The following is a 15,529-nucleotide window of genomic DNA, read 5'->3' on the forward strand; positions in this document are numbered from 1 at the left end:
GTTAATTATTAAACCTGCGAACAGGTGTCGGGCTCCGGGACGGGAGCGGGCGGGGAATAAGGGCGGGAAGGCACGCGGGGACCGCTCCCTGAGGCGCGGGGCGGGGCCGCGCGCGAGACGCCGTCACCGTCACCTGTTGCCGCCGCGGGGCCGCGCCGGCGTCGAAAGGGTGCGGGCGGCGTGCGCGCCCCCGCCGGCAAGGGGCGGCGCGCGTGCGCGAGCCGGCGGCGCCGGGCGGCGTGGAGGGGCCTGAGCCGCTTCCTCCTCCTCCTCCTCCTCCTCCTCCTCCTCCTCGCCCGGGGGGCGCGCGCGCGGCGGGGGGGGCAGGCGGCGGCGCGTGCTGGCGGCGGCGGGGGCGCGCGCGGGCTCGGTCTCGGCGGCGGCGCAGCGGGGGGATTGTTTGCGCCGCCGCTCGGGGAAGCGGAGCGCCAGGAACGCTCCCCGCCGCGCCCCCCCACACTCCCCCTCCTCCTCCTCCCCGCGCCCCGCCGCCGCCGTTCTCACGCCGGGCACCCACCCCGGAGCCAATATTCCCGAGATCAAGCGCTACGCGGCGGCGGCGGGGCCGGCGGCGGGGCCCGGGGCGGTCGTCGGGGCCGGGGGAGACCGCAGCGAGGCCGCCGCCGCCGCCGCCATGGAAGCGCTGGGACCCGGTGAGAGCCGCGGGGGCGCGGAGGGGGCGAGGCGGAGGGGGCGGCGCGGGGGCCCGGCCGCGGCCTGGCGGGCAGCGGCGGCGCGGGCAGGCGGGGCCCGGCGGGCCGTGGCAGCGGCAGGAGCGAGGCCGCGGGCCCGGGGGCTGCCCGCGCCATCCCGGGCGTTCGCGGCCGGGCCGGCGGGCGGTGGCGGGCGGGCCGGGCTGTGCCGCGGCCGGGCCGCCGGGGACCCGCAGCAGGGCCCGGAGCGGGGGACACGCGGCCGGGCTCGGAGGCGGTTGGCAGCCGGTAAAGAGGAACTGCAGCGGGTCGCTGAACTTTCCGAGGAGATTTGCAGGTGCCCCGGCTGGCGGGGACTCACCCGCCCGAGGGTACCGGGCTGGCCAGGCCGTGGGTGCGATGGTGACAGCGAGGGGACAGGAGAGCGCGTAGGTCACTCAGTGCACACGCAATGTGCTCCCTGTGCTGGGCTCCTGTGAGCCGTACAGTAACGCGGTTTATTTTTGACATTGAGCCGTTATGGAGAGCCTGAGATGATACTTTCTGAAGATATGTCCATTATTTTAAATTTTTTTAACAAGCTCTAGTGGTATTTTGCATGTGGCATTTTCTTACTTGTGTCTTATTTCCATAATTATTCTTCCGTCAAACATCTCCAAGATGTATTTCTTGAGTTAAGTGGCCTGCACGTCTTATCAAGTTCCCCTTCAAACTGTTAGTATAATCGAAGTAGTGTTACTTTTGGTGTGATAGGAAGGATTTATTGACACAAAGGTGCAATTCCAGAAGAATGCAGGTTTTAAGATAGCGGAGGGGTGGCTTGGCGAGCCTGTTCTGTGTGTGTATGGTGTTGGATGCCTCTCTGGAGATCCTCTTTTAGTTCTGTAAAACTGCTTCCTGTCTGCAGTAACTTGGTTGAGGGTGCTCAGTATAAAACTGACAGAGGGTAGAAGAAATTAAAGGGCTAACAGCACATAGAACCCTAGTCAGGTAAAAATCCTGGTAAAATCGGTGTGACTTGCAGTGGAACCTGGCTTACAAAGGGGAAAATAGTTCTTAATCTTTGGAAGAAAAACTTGAGAAAGGAGGAGGTGTTTTATCTCCCTTCATCAAAAGCCTCTGAGGTCAGTGTTGCCATGCCTGTGTACAGAACTTGTCAATACCGGGGGAGGAAAATGGGTAAATATAGTTGTCATTTAATCTCTTGCAGGAGGTCAGCGCCTGCACTTCAGACTAATTAGCACGGGATTAATGGATCATCTCTCTAGTATCCAAATAAGCACAGCAAACTTTGATTGCCCTGGATGATTCACGCTTGACCAGGCAGCTGTAGTTTTTAAAGTAGTATCTGAACCCCAGGATGGGGGTTACGGGGACGCTGGTGCCCCCGGCAGCTCTGGGGTGCTCATGGGTCTAGTGGCCTACAGGTGTTACTTCTGCTTAAAAACTCTCTGGGGTTCGTGTCCTCAGATGGATAATTGTATTTGATAGTGTAGTAGCCGCTGTAGTAGCCTGTAAGCCCGGTGTAGAAGGCTCCTGAGGCTGTGATAGATCTTTAAAGCGTCTTTTTAATGTTCTCTTAACACTGTGAGGAAGACTTAACTAGCGACTAGCTTGCGTGTGGGTGCTTTCTAAAGCCTCTAATAATTTCCTCCTTAGAACTCTTCCTGAAGCTCTTACTTTTGTATAAAGAAGTTATCTTCTCCAAATCTGGTAGGAGTCTATAACTCTTCATGCTTTCTCCCATATTCTTCTTTTTAGAAGAAAGCCTAAACCTTTTCTCACTCCTTTATTCATACTGGAATTTAAAATTGGCTGAAATTGTGCTCTAGGGGAAAAGTATTTAACTATTAACAAAAACGATGTGTTCATGATGTAAGGGAAATGACAAAACTTTTAGCTTAGATCCAATATGGAAATATGGTTTTCATTTAGGTTAGAATAAAAATATCCCTTACTCACTTCCAGATAATATCAATTTTCAGATAAAAATTGGGGATGTATATCCTACATATGCCAAGAGTGACAGCATTAACATCTGAACTTTAAGCCTAGAGTGACAACAGTGAAAAAATGTGGCTTGTGTGGCTATTGGCTGGTTCTAGAACTGGTGGTAGGAATATATTTATCTTTACATTACGTAAAGGTACATAATACGTGAGTGGTTGCATTCCGTCTCAGCTCTCTGTGAAGTTCACAACCACAGTCATGAATGAATGTCACTACAACTTTCAGAGTGAATGATGGCACTAACCTATACATGCTTTGGGCAACGTGGTTTTTTACCTGTAAGTTCCAAGCAGCTGGAAGGCTGAGCCACTTGGAACGCTTCCATTTGCAGCCTCAGAACGCTGCTTAAGGCCGCTGGAGCGCACCTGAGCGGCTGCTGCGCACAGTGACATCTCAGACGTGTCCCCTTGCTGTCCCCAGGGCCCCCAGCCAGCCTGTTCCAGCCCCCGCGCCGCCCCGGCCTGGGAACCGTGGGGAAACCCATCCGCCTCCTGGCCAACCACTTCCAGGTGCAGATCCCCAAGATTGATGTTTATCACTATGATGTCGATATCAAACCAGAAAAACGCCCCCGGAGAGTGAACAGGTATGATGTGTTTAATAAGTTATTTTAGAAAATGAGAAAAAGGAATTACGAAGTGTATAAGATTTTCTGTTCTTCAACCTAACTCAAATTCCTCTGCAGAGAGGTGGTGGATACTATGGTGAGGCACTTCAAGATGCAAATATTTGGTGATCGGCAGCCCGGATACGATGGCAAACGGAACATGTACACTGCGCACCCGTTACCTATTGGCCGGGACAGAGTGAGTGTTGCTGTCAGGACCCTTAAGTGTCTGTGGGAAAATGGTTACAGTGTCATTTGAAAATGACATAAACCCAAATGCTGTCGTGAGCGTTAGTGTCATCTCGGAAATGAGAGACAGTGCCAGTCAGGGGTTTCTAGGGACTTAACTGGTGTTTTAGTGAAGTTTGTGTTTGGGTTTCTAATTCCCAGCTCTTCAGTTGGAGAATTTGTCAGTGATACTGTGAACTAATATGTTGTGCTCTTTTGGCTATTAATAGATTTTTTTTTTCCCCACCCTGGTAGAAACTTCCCGTTTCTCTGTTCTAACCCTTGTTCTGTTGCTAAATGATAAAGTAGTTGTAGATAACAAATACGTTCGTTTGGTTTGGCTGAGCTGTTGAGATACGTCCTGCTGGTCCATAAGAACGACGAGATCGGCTGCACTGGCCCTTGGCGCTCTGGGCTGTGCTCACCAGCACCCCCCAATTCAACCAGTCCTGGTACAAAACTTCACCCCCATCTACTCTCCTCCCCAGGGATCTGGTTCTTGTTGGTACAGTGCCACGGGAAATACACAGGATGAGTTCACTTTTACTCTTTGGGCTGACCCTGTGTGAGAATCATCTCAAGTACTGTGCTACAACTCTGAGATTTGTGTTTCCCACTTAGTCTATTTTTTGGACCAAAAGGTTTCCTTGCCTTCCCATTTGGTTCACAAGGCATATTGCTGTTAATTGGCTGACTTAAAAAAATATGACTCACAGTTTTCCAGAGCTTTGATGTCACCATACTAATTACTGCTTAAAATTTACACTTCAGGTTACCTCAGTGTGGTTTCTCAGATGAATAAATTACAAGCTTTCAAAATCCGAAGGAAACCGATTGTAGTATTTTAAGAGAACTACACAGACTAATTGTCAAAAATATAGATTCAAAGGATACCGTAGGAGAAAAACATAACATTGCTTAGCGTTGTTATAGTCTGCAACCTGTAACAAAAGCTTGTGCTTAATTCTGTATCAGGTGGATATGGAGGTGACGCTTCCAGGAGAGGGGAAGGACCAGACGTTCAAAGTGTCCATTCAGTGGGTGTCTGTCGTCAGCCTCCAGCTGCTGCTGGAAGCTCTGGCCGGGCACTTGAATGAAGTTCCTGAAGATTCCGTGCAGGCGCTGGACGTGATCACACGGCACCTGCCCTCCATGAGGTGGGTGCTGGCGCTGCCTTCCTGCCGGGCTTCATCTCCTCTGTCTTACCGTCTGCATTAGTTATTACTCGCTGCTGTTCTGCTATTGCACTTCCCTACGCTAGAAGGGATGAGGGATGCGGTTGTGTAATTCAACACCTGCCTTACAAATTTGCACTAGAAGAGGGAAATCTGATCTGAACTTGGGACTTGTATCTGCTGGTCATGTTTCTAACAGGAATTTGCTATAACCTTTCCAGCTGCGCTGTCGGTAGAGGCTTTGTGTGCCTACCATAAGTTATCTCAAACAGTTCTAACGTACTGTAGAAATGCGTTTTAAACACTGTAGGAAAAAGGCGTATCAAAAAGAATGATCAAAATATAAATGTTCTTGATTTTTTCAGGTACACTCCCGTGGGTCGCTCCTTTTTCTCCCCCCCCGAAGGTTATTACCACCCCCTGGGCGGTGGCAGGGAGGTCTGGTTTGGTTTCCACCAGTCGGTCAGACCTGCCATGTGGAACATGATGCTCAACATTGATGGTATGTAGGAAATTCTGTCTCACTAATGTAAAGGAGTTCTTTCTGCCTCTAAATTAAATGTCTTCTCTTTTATCTTAGTGTCAGCAACTGCTTTCTATCGTGCCCAGCCTATCATTGAGTTCATGTGTGAGGTCTTGGACATTCAGAACATCAATGAACAAACCAAGCCTCTTACAGACTCCCAGCGTGTCAAGTTTACCAAAGAAATCAGAGGTAAAGGCTTGTTCTGAAGCTGCTGCAGCAAAATACTGGAAACCTGCTCATATTACATTGTAATGAAAATTTGCAAGGCACTTTGGAAACTGGCCTCTTTTTGCCTTCATCTTTTTCAAAGGTGACTCCTATGCTTGAAGTTATTTAGATGACTTTTGCGTTGGCTTTTCAGGTCTAAAAGTAGAGGTTACCCATTGTGGCCAGATGAAGAGAAAATACCGGGTTTGCAATGTTACTCGGAGACCAGCCAGTCATCAGACGTACGTATACAAGCACTTTCTGAGAATCTTTTAAATCTTGGACATCTTAGATATACTAGGTATATTTTTTATGGAAGAATAGTTGATTCTGGAGGTGAAGCAGCTGTGTGGCTTTACCAGAATGTTTAGTTGTAGTGGAGCAGAGGAATAGTGTGGGTTTAGACCACTGCTTTATTTCCTTCAACGCAGGAAAATGGAAGCTGTATCCTGATTTTAAATATAGTTATCAAGGGCTATAATTTTTAAAATGGCTATGAAAAAATCAGTATATAGTCTGTAAAATCTTTTCATAAAGAAAAGATCCAGTAGCTAAGGAAAATAAATGTTTCAAGTCTGGAATAGATTTGTTTTTTCCATACCGTTTTTTCCTTTAAAAAAAGTCTTGAAAAGTCTAACCAGAACAAATGGCCTTTGTAGGTTTCCTCTGCAGCTGGAAAATGGGCAGGCTATGGAGTGCACAGTAGCTCAATATTTTAAGCAGAAGTACAGTCTGCAGCTAAAATATCCGCACCTTCCCTGTCTCCAAGTAGGACAGGAACAGAAACACACATACTTACCGCTTGAGGTAAGAATCTAAACTTCCTCTTGCGCGTAGTATATCCTCTGTTAAACAGTGTCAGGCCACCTCCGCTGTCCCTGTGCAGGTGTGTAACATCGTGGCCGGCCAGAGGTGCATCAAGAAGCTGACGGACAATCAGACGTCCACTATGATCAAAGCAACTGCGAGATCCGCGCCCGACCGACAGGAAGAAATCAGCAGACTAGTAAGTGTGTTTTCAGCCAAACAGTCTGTTGTCATGTCTTATGGCTCTCCCAGAAGCATTGTAGCATATAACGATAAGCAGAATGACCAAGAACTGCAGAAGTTAAAAAATCTGACTTCTTTCAAACAAGTCCTTTTCAACAGAAAGCCTATTCATGGCAAAGAGGACAGAGCCACCTGAAACATGCAGTGTAGTTACAGAAATACTTTTCTTCTCGCCAGGTGAAAAGCAACAGTATGGTTGGTGGACCTGACCCGTATCTGAAGGAGTTTGGCATCGTTGTCCATAATGAAATGACGGAGTTGACAGGCAGAGTTTTGCCAGCACCGATGCTGCAATATGGAGGCAGGGTGAGCTTTCATGCTGTGTAAAGTACCTCGTCCTGAGACTGTTTAAATTCACTAGGTGTTCCCTAGATCTTCTCATGAGGTTTCCGTTGTACGAGCACTGTTTGGCTACAGTCAAAGCAGTATTTTATGTTTAATTTGCCTTTGGTTTCTACCTAGAACAAGACTGTGGCCACACCAAACCAAGGTGTGTGGGACATGAGAGGGAAACAGTTCTATGCTGGCATCGAGATTAAAGTTTGGGCTGTTGCCTGTTTTGCTCCTCAAAAACAATGCAGGGAGGACTTACTAAAGTAAGTATTTTCCTGTTAATTCCAGATACCTATTTCAACATTTATTCTCCTCATATTTCTGAAAGGTGCTGTGCAGTACAAGTTGATTTTAATGCATGTAATAGTAAAAAGAGGAAATGACAGTTCTGCAGTGTCTTAAATATTTAGAACTTGAGAGGAAGCTACGAAAAAGTTCATAACCTAATTGGCCAGCCAGGCAAAGCATTAATTCCCTTACAGCTGAGGCTGCGTTTCCTGCTCTGGGGGCTGCATTCCACTTGTATTCCGTTGTTTTTGCAAATAACCAATGATAGCCTTTCATTCTAAAACCTGAACTTTATTTTTTTCCGTGTATTTAATTTACAGAAGTTTCACAGACCAGCTGCGCAAGATCTCAAAGGATGCGGGGATGCCCATCCAAGGCCAGCCCTGTTTCTGCAAATACGCCCAGGGTGCGGACAGCGTGGAGCCCATGTTTAAACACTTAAAACTGACTTATGTTGGTCTGCAGCTGATTGTGGTGATTCTACCCGGGAAGACGCCTGTGTACGGTATGAAGAAGAGGCTGTAAAGTGTTAATTAATGGCACAGCAAGTGGGCATCTTGTTAAGCACTTCAGCAGTAGGAAGGAGACAGAGCAGGCAACATGTTCTGTTTACAGACGGGTTTTGGAGTTGGGTTTGTCAGGCCAGGGAGAACTTGTATGTTACCAGAGGGCAAACAGAACCTGTGCCAGTAACTTCTAAGGATCTGAATTAGAATGACGCGAAAAAAATATAAGAAAAAGCAAATGGAACTACTGGCTGTTCAGGTAATTTGAAGTGCTAACTTATTTTTCTGTCACAGCTGAAGTAAAGCGAGTTGGTGACACTCTCCTAGGAATGGCCACTCAGTGTGTTCAGGTAAAGAATGTGGTAAAAACCTCACCGCAAACGCTGTCCAACCTGTGTCTGAAGATAAATGCAAAGCTTGGAGGAATCAACAATGTGCTTGTGCCTCATCAAAGGTGAGATTAAATCTAAAGTTCTCCTTGAAGTCTGGATTGACAAGCAAAATGGTGTAGTTAGTTTCGTTTGCTAAAATGGTATCTTTCAAAATACTGCGTGCTATGGAAATACCCACAGTCTGAAGTGGACAGAGGATGCTTCTGCATTCCGAATGTGCTGAGGAGCACCTGCTGCTAGAGCTGGCCGGCAGTGTGTGGAAACAAGCTCACACAGGCTTTTTTTTCCCATATCTCTTTGGGTTCACTCAATCTTACCTGTTCCCCTTGCCACCTCCCCAGGTGTACTGTATGTCCCTCCAAATGGTGAGAAATGAGTGCTTGTAACTTTGTCTGCCTCTGCTCCTTCCCTTTTCACTTTCTGTTCTCTCTGCACTGTGAGAGATTGAGGCAGAGAGCTTTGTCCTTAAACATTCTGACAGGATTTCAGTTCTCTTGAACAGTTTGGATATACCTTGGTTGTCATTTTTTTTTTTCCTTCCTCACCTGCCTTCTTTGTATTATTATTTATTTAATGAACCTCAACTTGTTGAACAGGCCCTCGGTGTTCCAGCAGCCAGTGATCTTCCTGGGCGCAGACGTCACTCACCCTCCCGCCGGGGACGGGAAGAAGCCGTCCATCGCCGCGGTGGTGGGCAGCATGGACGGGCACCCCAGCCGCTACTGCGCCACGGTCCGCGTGCAGACGTCGCGCCAGGAGACCTCCCAGGAGCTGCTCTACAGCCAGGAGGTCATACAGGACCTGACCAACATGGTGCGAGAATTACTCATCCAGTTCTACAAATCCACTCGTTTCAAGCCCACGAGGATCATTTACTACAGAGGAGGAGTATCAGAAGGACAGATGAAGCAGGTATTGTCTAATGGTTTCGTGTTTGCTTGGGAAAAGGGATTCGCCCTTGAAAATACATGTATGTATGCGGATTGCATTTGTTAAGCAGTTTCATTGAGTTTTCCTGGGCAAGCACAATGTACAGTTATCCTGTCTGATCACGTTCCTTACAAAGCAGCATTTGTACGTGGAAAAAAACACAAATAATATTATATGTACTGAATTTAGCACCTTACAGTGCAATCTTCTACTTCTAGGTAGCTTGGCCAGAACTGATAGCAATCCGGAAGGCCTGTATTAGTTTGGAAGAGGATTATAGACCAGGAATAACCTACATTGTTGTGCAGAAAAGGCATCACACCCGGCTATTCTGTGCTGACAAAACTGAAAGGGCAAGTAATGTTGACTACATAAGGAGGAGGTGATGGCAACAGGAAAGTAAAATTGTTGGTTAAGTGGGGTGGTGTCCATCTTGCCCACTGAAACGGAATTAATCTGTACAAGCAGTAGAGGTTTTGTGCAAACCAAAATAGCCAGTTCCTCCCTTTTTTATTGCTCTGGATCAAGCGGTCAGATGGAACAGCGAGTTCCCAGCCCCTTTTGGAGCAGGTGTACCCCATTTTCCTGCAGCTGTACCTTGGGATTTTATAGCCTGGGTGGGATTCCTGACTAAAACCTGAATTAGTTGTTCAGTTTGTCGCCTGTTCTGTCTCTAGATGCATCCGTAAGATTTGCCTATGGCACAAATGCACAAGCCAACTAAGAAACCTTTTTCTAGGAAAGTTCTTGATCTTGGGTTTGCTTGAAAAATACAGATCTCTGGGGTGTGAGGGCAAACAAGGGTATGAAATAAATTTATCTCAGAAAACCTGCGTTTTCAGATCCCAAATGACTTGCGTAGGCTTGATCCCACTCTGCAATTTTAATGGTACTGGCAAGTATTTTATTTTTCTCTGATGACGCACCAATTGGATTTGGCGAAGTTTCTAAAAATGAACTCGCAGAGAACATTTTCATTCCTCCTGTGTAAACGACCTTAATATTTTCCACCTTTTTGAGCAGTAGATTCTGAAACAGCTTTGAGCAGAGCCTACCTTAGGAGCTATTTTTGTGTCACTTCCAAAAAAAACCCATAGGCTAATAATAAACTTTCCTCAATAGGTGGGTAAGAGCGGCAACGTACCAGCGGGCACTACTGTGGACAGCACCATCACGCATCCTTCTGAGTTTGACTTTTACCTCTGTAGCCACGCAGGGATTCAGGTAACGGTTCAGCTCTGCCGTGCTCGGGCTGTGGGACTAAATCTTTATCATTGTCCCCCTGAGTAACGTCGCTTGGCAGCCGTACAGGCGCATCAGTTCACTCGCTCTTCAGGGCGCTGGCAGAAGGTACAACCTTCAGGTGCCCCCGTGGTTTTTGCAGCTGCTCTGCAGCCCATCACTCCTCTGTTCTCTGCAGGGAACCAGCCGGCCCTCCCACTACCAGGTCTTGTGGGACGACAACTGTTTTACCGCAGACGAGCTCCAGCTGCTGACGTACCAGCTGTGTCACACCTACGTCCGCTGTACGCGGTCGGTCTCTATTCCAGCTCCTGCCTACTACGCCCGGCTGGTGGCGTTCAGGGCCAGGTACCATCTGGTGGACAAGGATCATGACAGGTAAGGAACCGCGCCTCGTCGTCTTGGTGGCTGGAAAACGGCCCTGAATTACCGCTTGGTTCACGGCTCTGTGCGTGTCTCTGCGTTTTTCAGCGCCGAAGGCAGCCACGTGTCGGGACAGAGCAACGGGCGCGATCCTCAGGCTCTGGCGAAGGCGGTGCAGATCCACCACGATACTCAGCATACCATGTATTTTGCTTGAGAGCGTCTGGGGAGATGGGGCAAAACCCCCGACCCGCGCAGTCCTGAAATGTTGCGAACGGCTCCTGCTGCAGCCGGGGCCCAGCTTGGCTCAGGCTGCCCAGTACCAGCAGCTCTGAACAGTCGCACTGAGTCTGTGCTTCACAGCGATGTCTGATGCACCAACACAATTGAGCCATTTGTTTCATTGTTTTATGTCATAGAAATTCATAGACTTGTCTTTTCTGATGCATTGGACTGAATTTTTACCTCAAAGCGCAAAAGGCCGATCATCCTGAAATTTTTAAAGGACTTGGCACGAAAGGTTTCTATTGAATATTTTGCTAGCTGTCATTTTTAAGTTATCTTCTCATCGCATTAGTTTATCACGACGACTGATTCCCCGTCTTCATGCACTGCTTAGTGAGTATGCGTGTTCCGGCAAAACGTTTTACTCCGGTTCAATGTAATTGTTCTATTGTGTGGGGCCATAGATTTTTTAATGGAGATTTTAGACTTCACTACTGTAAATGCCTTTTAACAAACATAACTTTCACAGGTATTGCAGTTTTTTGTCGGTTTTACTAATTATCTTTTTAATCTCTGCAGACTTTGGCTGCAAAGCAATTGCACTATATTGCGAGTTCAAATAGGTGGTTCTTGTTCTGTGAATGTGTAATATAACCAGATAGTGATGCCTGTCAGTAGATTTTAATTATAATGGTGACAAATAATACTGCCATGGTATCGTAACAAGTTCTGAACCATCATTTCCCCCTCTAAAAACGATAAAAAACGACAAAAAAAAATTAGCTTTTAGGTATTTTGCAAACTTTTACTAAAGTGCCCACTTTATGCTGCTGTGTGGTTTGATAAATCGAAATGATTTTAAAACTTTTTTCTCATAGGAGGTTTAACTTTGGCAATAAATAGTTGTTTTTTAAGCCCCCCCGACAGTGTAGTTTTCTAGCTGAGGATTGTGCATGAGTTCAACCAACGTTCTCGTGTCGTTTTCTGAACACACAATTTGGCAGTTTCTGAAACCAATTAGGAAAGACACGCTTCCATGCTTTTTTTTTTTTAAGAATTATTTTTAACTGTTTTATATTCACTGTTGGTTTCCTGTCTACAACATGTTTTTATAAGCTTGGAAACTGGGTGTTACGTGTAGGAAGGCTCGCCAGCCTGTACAGTCTAAACGTATCGTGTGACAGGCAACCTAAGGACTTGTACCAGCATTTTAAGCTCTTTTTTTCCCTTTTACTTTGTTTTTTCCCCGCCCCGGGAATGGAGGTTGCGCACACAACTGCATTGATGTCTAACCAGTGTACAGCTCATTTACTGATTGCATCCCAGCCGAGAAATTAGGGGATTTTTAATCCGTTTGGCTTTTTTTAGCTGGAATAGAGAACAGGGGCTTGGTTGCACGGAATCCTGGAATCCGCCGACATCGTACGTTCAGACTCGATTCCTCGCAGTGTAAACCTGAGTTAGAGCAGATCAAAAGCCTGTTCCTAAACCAATTAGAGCCAACGGCGCCACTTTGGTAAGAGAATTTGGCGAATCTGTGCTGCCCGTGCGGGGTTTGCTGCTGGTCCAGAGTCGAGGAACCAGCCCCTCTGCATTTCCGCAATATAAAATGCTGTTTCCTTCAGTCTTTAAGCTTGTAAATAAATTAAAGTTTACATTTCTAAATGCTGGGGTTTTTCAGTTGTACCAGAGTACACTGAACTTAGTCTTCAAACAGTTTTATAACCTTCTATCAAGTAGTATGCCTCATTAAATTAAGTTTAAGCTCTTGTTTCTTTTCTGTTGAAAACGGGACTGAAGGGAACTCTGCTCCTGGCCCGTGCTGTGGACAGGTTTAGATTGAAAAAAAAGAAGAAAATATATATATTCTTTTAAGTTTTCTTTTTTTTTAAAGAATACCTCACTTGTGTAATAAAATCAGGACATGTGGGTGAGAGACTGACCGCTGCTTCAGCTAGATGGCTGCTTTTCTCAGTACTCGTTCAGGGAGAACACAAAAACCCCCTTTTTAGAATGAACTCTGACTGACCCAACACATACGGAGAACTTTTGGCACCTTGAAAAGGAACCGTGCACCCTTTTTAGGTTCTAGGATCAAAGATCGCTATTTTGCATTTGTGCACTAGGCAAGAATGTGGCTGGTTTAAACAAGGGTGCGTAAGAAGTAACTTAATTTGATCACCAGTTCGTTAGTTGTCCAGTGCCAAGCACTCCCAGCTCAGATCAAGTGACGCGAGAGCCTCTCCTTTGTTTGCCTGAGTATTTAACCTCAGACTAGGGGGCTGTTAGACCTCGACTAAGGCCAGGACCTGAGCTCAGTGTGGTGTTAACCCGCCGCGCCGCAGGGCTGTGGTTTTGGGGGCAGAACGCTCGAGTTCAGGCCTGTGACGAGGCCGAGATCAGAGTTTGGGCAGCGCTGTCCTACGCAGGCCTGAGTCTGAGTCTGAAGGTTGGGCTGGACGATCTGGATTAAGCCCTTGGGACTGACTGAATCGTGATGCATGTGTCAATCAATGGGAAGATGTGCATTCTGTAGCTGTAGTTCTTAGGGTGTTTTGGGTTTGTTTTTGTTTTTTTTAATAAATAACGCCTGTTGGCCACTGTTTAGCTCTGTGGTGTGAAAGGTTTTAAATGTAGCAAAGTTTAAAGAGTTGGGGAAGGGGGTGGTTGACGTAAGACAAAGGCAGAAAATGCCATTTTTCAGCCCAGTTCTGCTTGCTTTGTGACCAGCTGGGCTCTGGCCATCGCTCGTTCGCCTCTCGCCGACCTGCCCAGCCGTAAGTACCAATCTTAGCGCCGTAAGTACTGATCTTAGCGCCGTAAGTACCGATCTTAGCACTGTAAGTACCGCAAGGGCAGGCCGTGTCACGCAGCGCGGCTCTCGCCCCGACGCGGCGCCGGAGCCCTTTAATCCGCGGCGACAGCTTTGCCCCTCGGGCGGGGATACGGGCACCTTAGTTCAGAGCCAGCGTTTAACAAAACCGACCCCCAAAGTACCTTCGTGGATGTGCTGTAGGATTTTTCTTGCTCAATAGCAAGGGAGTAGCTCTGCTTTCATTTTCGGAAGGCAGGGCGGGAGGGCATTGTATCAATACTGTCTCAACTGCAAGGTTTTTTCCTTGTGCACTGGAGGAAAGATCTTGTAATATCACGTACAGATTTTCTTATACCTTGCTATTGACATTTTCATATTTCTATGTCTAGAGGCTGAAACTTCAATGTAAAATGTTTGCATTTGTTCATTTTGACTTATGATGTAATTTTCGTTTCTATATTGTTAGACTTGTAATGTTTAAAATGGTATTTTATTAAATTTGGACTGGATGTATGTCTCTAGCAATACGAGGTACTCTTTCTAAACTGTTATGGGTGGGTTGCAGCCCCATGTTGCGATAAGATGCTGGTTGTGTACAATTTGCAATGTATTTCTTTTTTTTTTTAGCCTGCAGGGATATTTTGTGTTCATGTGTCCAAAAATGAGAAGAATAATAATAAAAATTGGCATTCTTGTGCCAAATGTTCTGTTTTTCCTCGTTGATGTCTATTAAATGCAATGTACAGAGTGAGCAACCGATACTGTTGCCTGTATACAAATGTCTTAAATTATTTAACTTTTAATTAAAACTTGTACACAATGTGTAACCTGTGGAACTCATTGCCACAACATATTTATTTCTGATGTGCAAGGATTTAGAAGGCGCTAGAGCTACGGATAACATCCCATGGTACTAACGCGGGGTCGAATTGCTGGTGGCAGAGCCTGCGCCAACCATGGGATGTTCACAACGGGCCTATTTATTTTATTCTTTAACGTTCTCGGAAATTCTATAGCAATGTCTAGAGAAAATATGGTGTCGATAGACTCTGTATCTGCCTGGGGATGTGATTCTATATTAGAGAGTCGCTAATTAATAAATGGAAGAGCTGTTTGCTTTATTCATCTTCTCTATTTCAGGTGAGGGGTTGTTGTTTCCTCAGACAACTGGACAGAAAAAGCTTTTTGGATGAGGCTGCAAGTGAACTCGAGACACAATTGCTTAAAATAAGCTGCTTTTCCAGCGACCCCTGCTCTGGGCTCTGTGGGGTTGGCAACCAAGGTTGTTCAGCCCAAAAGCAAAGGCTGAGTTTATCCTCGTGCCTCCTGAAAACGATGTGAAAATCACCTGGACCAAACCCAGGAACCTGGAGCTGCAAAGAGCTTTAGTGACCTTGGGCTCAAGTAAGGAGTGAAAACATTTCAATAGTTTGAATTTCTGGGGTTTTCTTCCATGACCTGACGCTGTCCAGTCGGATCACAAACCCCATCTCACTCAGCCCTGCCCGGAACTGACTTGGTGCCCAGAGCTGTGCTGCGGGTCGGTGTCTTCACCCTGCACACTCACTGGGGAGGGTGAATCCAACAATTATGGTCAAAACCATGATGTTTATGCCCAGTTTTGCTGGGTTTGGGTGGACTGGGGCCACAGGGTGCAGCTGAGGACCATGGAGAAGCTTTAGATCAAGAGAGGTTCTGCCCCTGTGCTCTGCCCTGGGGAGACCACACCTGGAATCTTGTGTCCAGTTGTGGCCCCTCAGTTCCAGCAGGACAGGGAACTGCTGGAGAGAGTCCAGCGCAGCCACCAAGATGCTGAAGGGAGTGGAGCATCTCCCGTGGGAGGAAAGGCTGAGGGAGCTGGGGCTCTGGAGCTGGACAAGAGGACACTGAGGGGGGACTCATTCATGTTTACAGATATCTAAAGGGGGAGTGTCAGGAGGATGGAGCCAGGCTCTTCTGGGTGACAACCAGTCACAGGA

General features: G+C 47.1%; 1 protein-coding gene across 1 annotated transcript; it reads left to right on the forward strand.

The window, feature by feature from the left end:
• The first annotated feature begins 327 nt into the window (after positions 1 to 327).
• On the forward strand, positions 328 to 14,377 carry LOC309449467 (protein argonaute-4). Its single transcript, XM_082071600.1, has 18 exons — positions 328 to 653; positions 3,084 to 3,249; positions 3,349 to 3,469; positions 4,474 to 4,655; positions 5,039 to 5,175; positions 5,254 to 5,388; positions 5,561 to 5,648; positions 6,066 to 6,213; positions 6,293 to 6,412; positions 6,634 to 6,762; positions 6,919 to 7,052; positions 7,398 to 7,582; positions 7,878 to 8,037; positions 8,572 to 8,887; positions 9,124 to 9,258; positions 10,028 to 10,129; positions 10,326 to 10,525; positions 10,619 to 14,377. Exons 1-18 carry the CDS (start codon positions 635 to 637, stop codon positions 10,725 to 10,727), a joined length of 2,586 nt encoding a protein of 861 aa, XP_081927726.1. The 5' UTR covers positions 328 to 634; the 3' UTR covers positions 10,728 to 14,377.
• The last annotated feature ends 1,152 nt before the right edge of the window (positions 14,378 to 15,529 follow it).

This window comes from Streptopelia decaocto, assembly GCF_964273445.1.
Source record: "Streptopelia decaocto genome assembly, chromosome: 23".
Taxonomy (NCBI): domain Eukaryota; kingdom Metazoa; phylum Chordata; class Aves; order Columbiformes; family Columbidae; genus Streptopelia; species Streptopelia decaocto.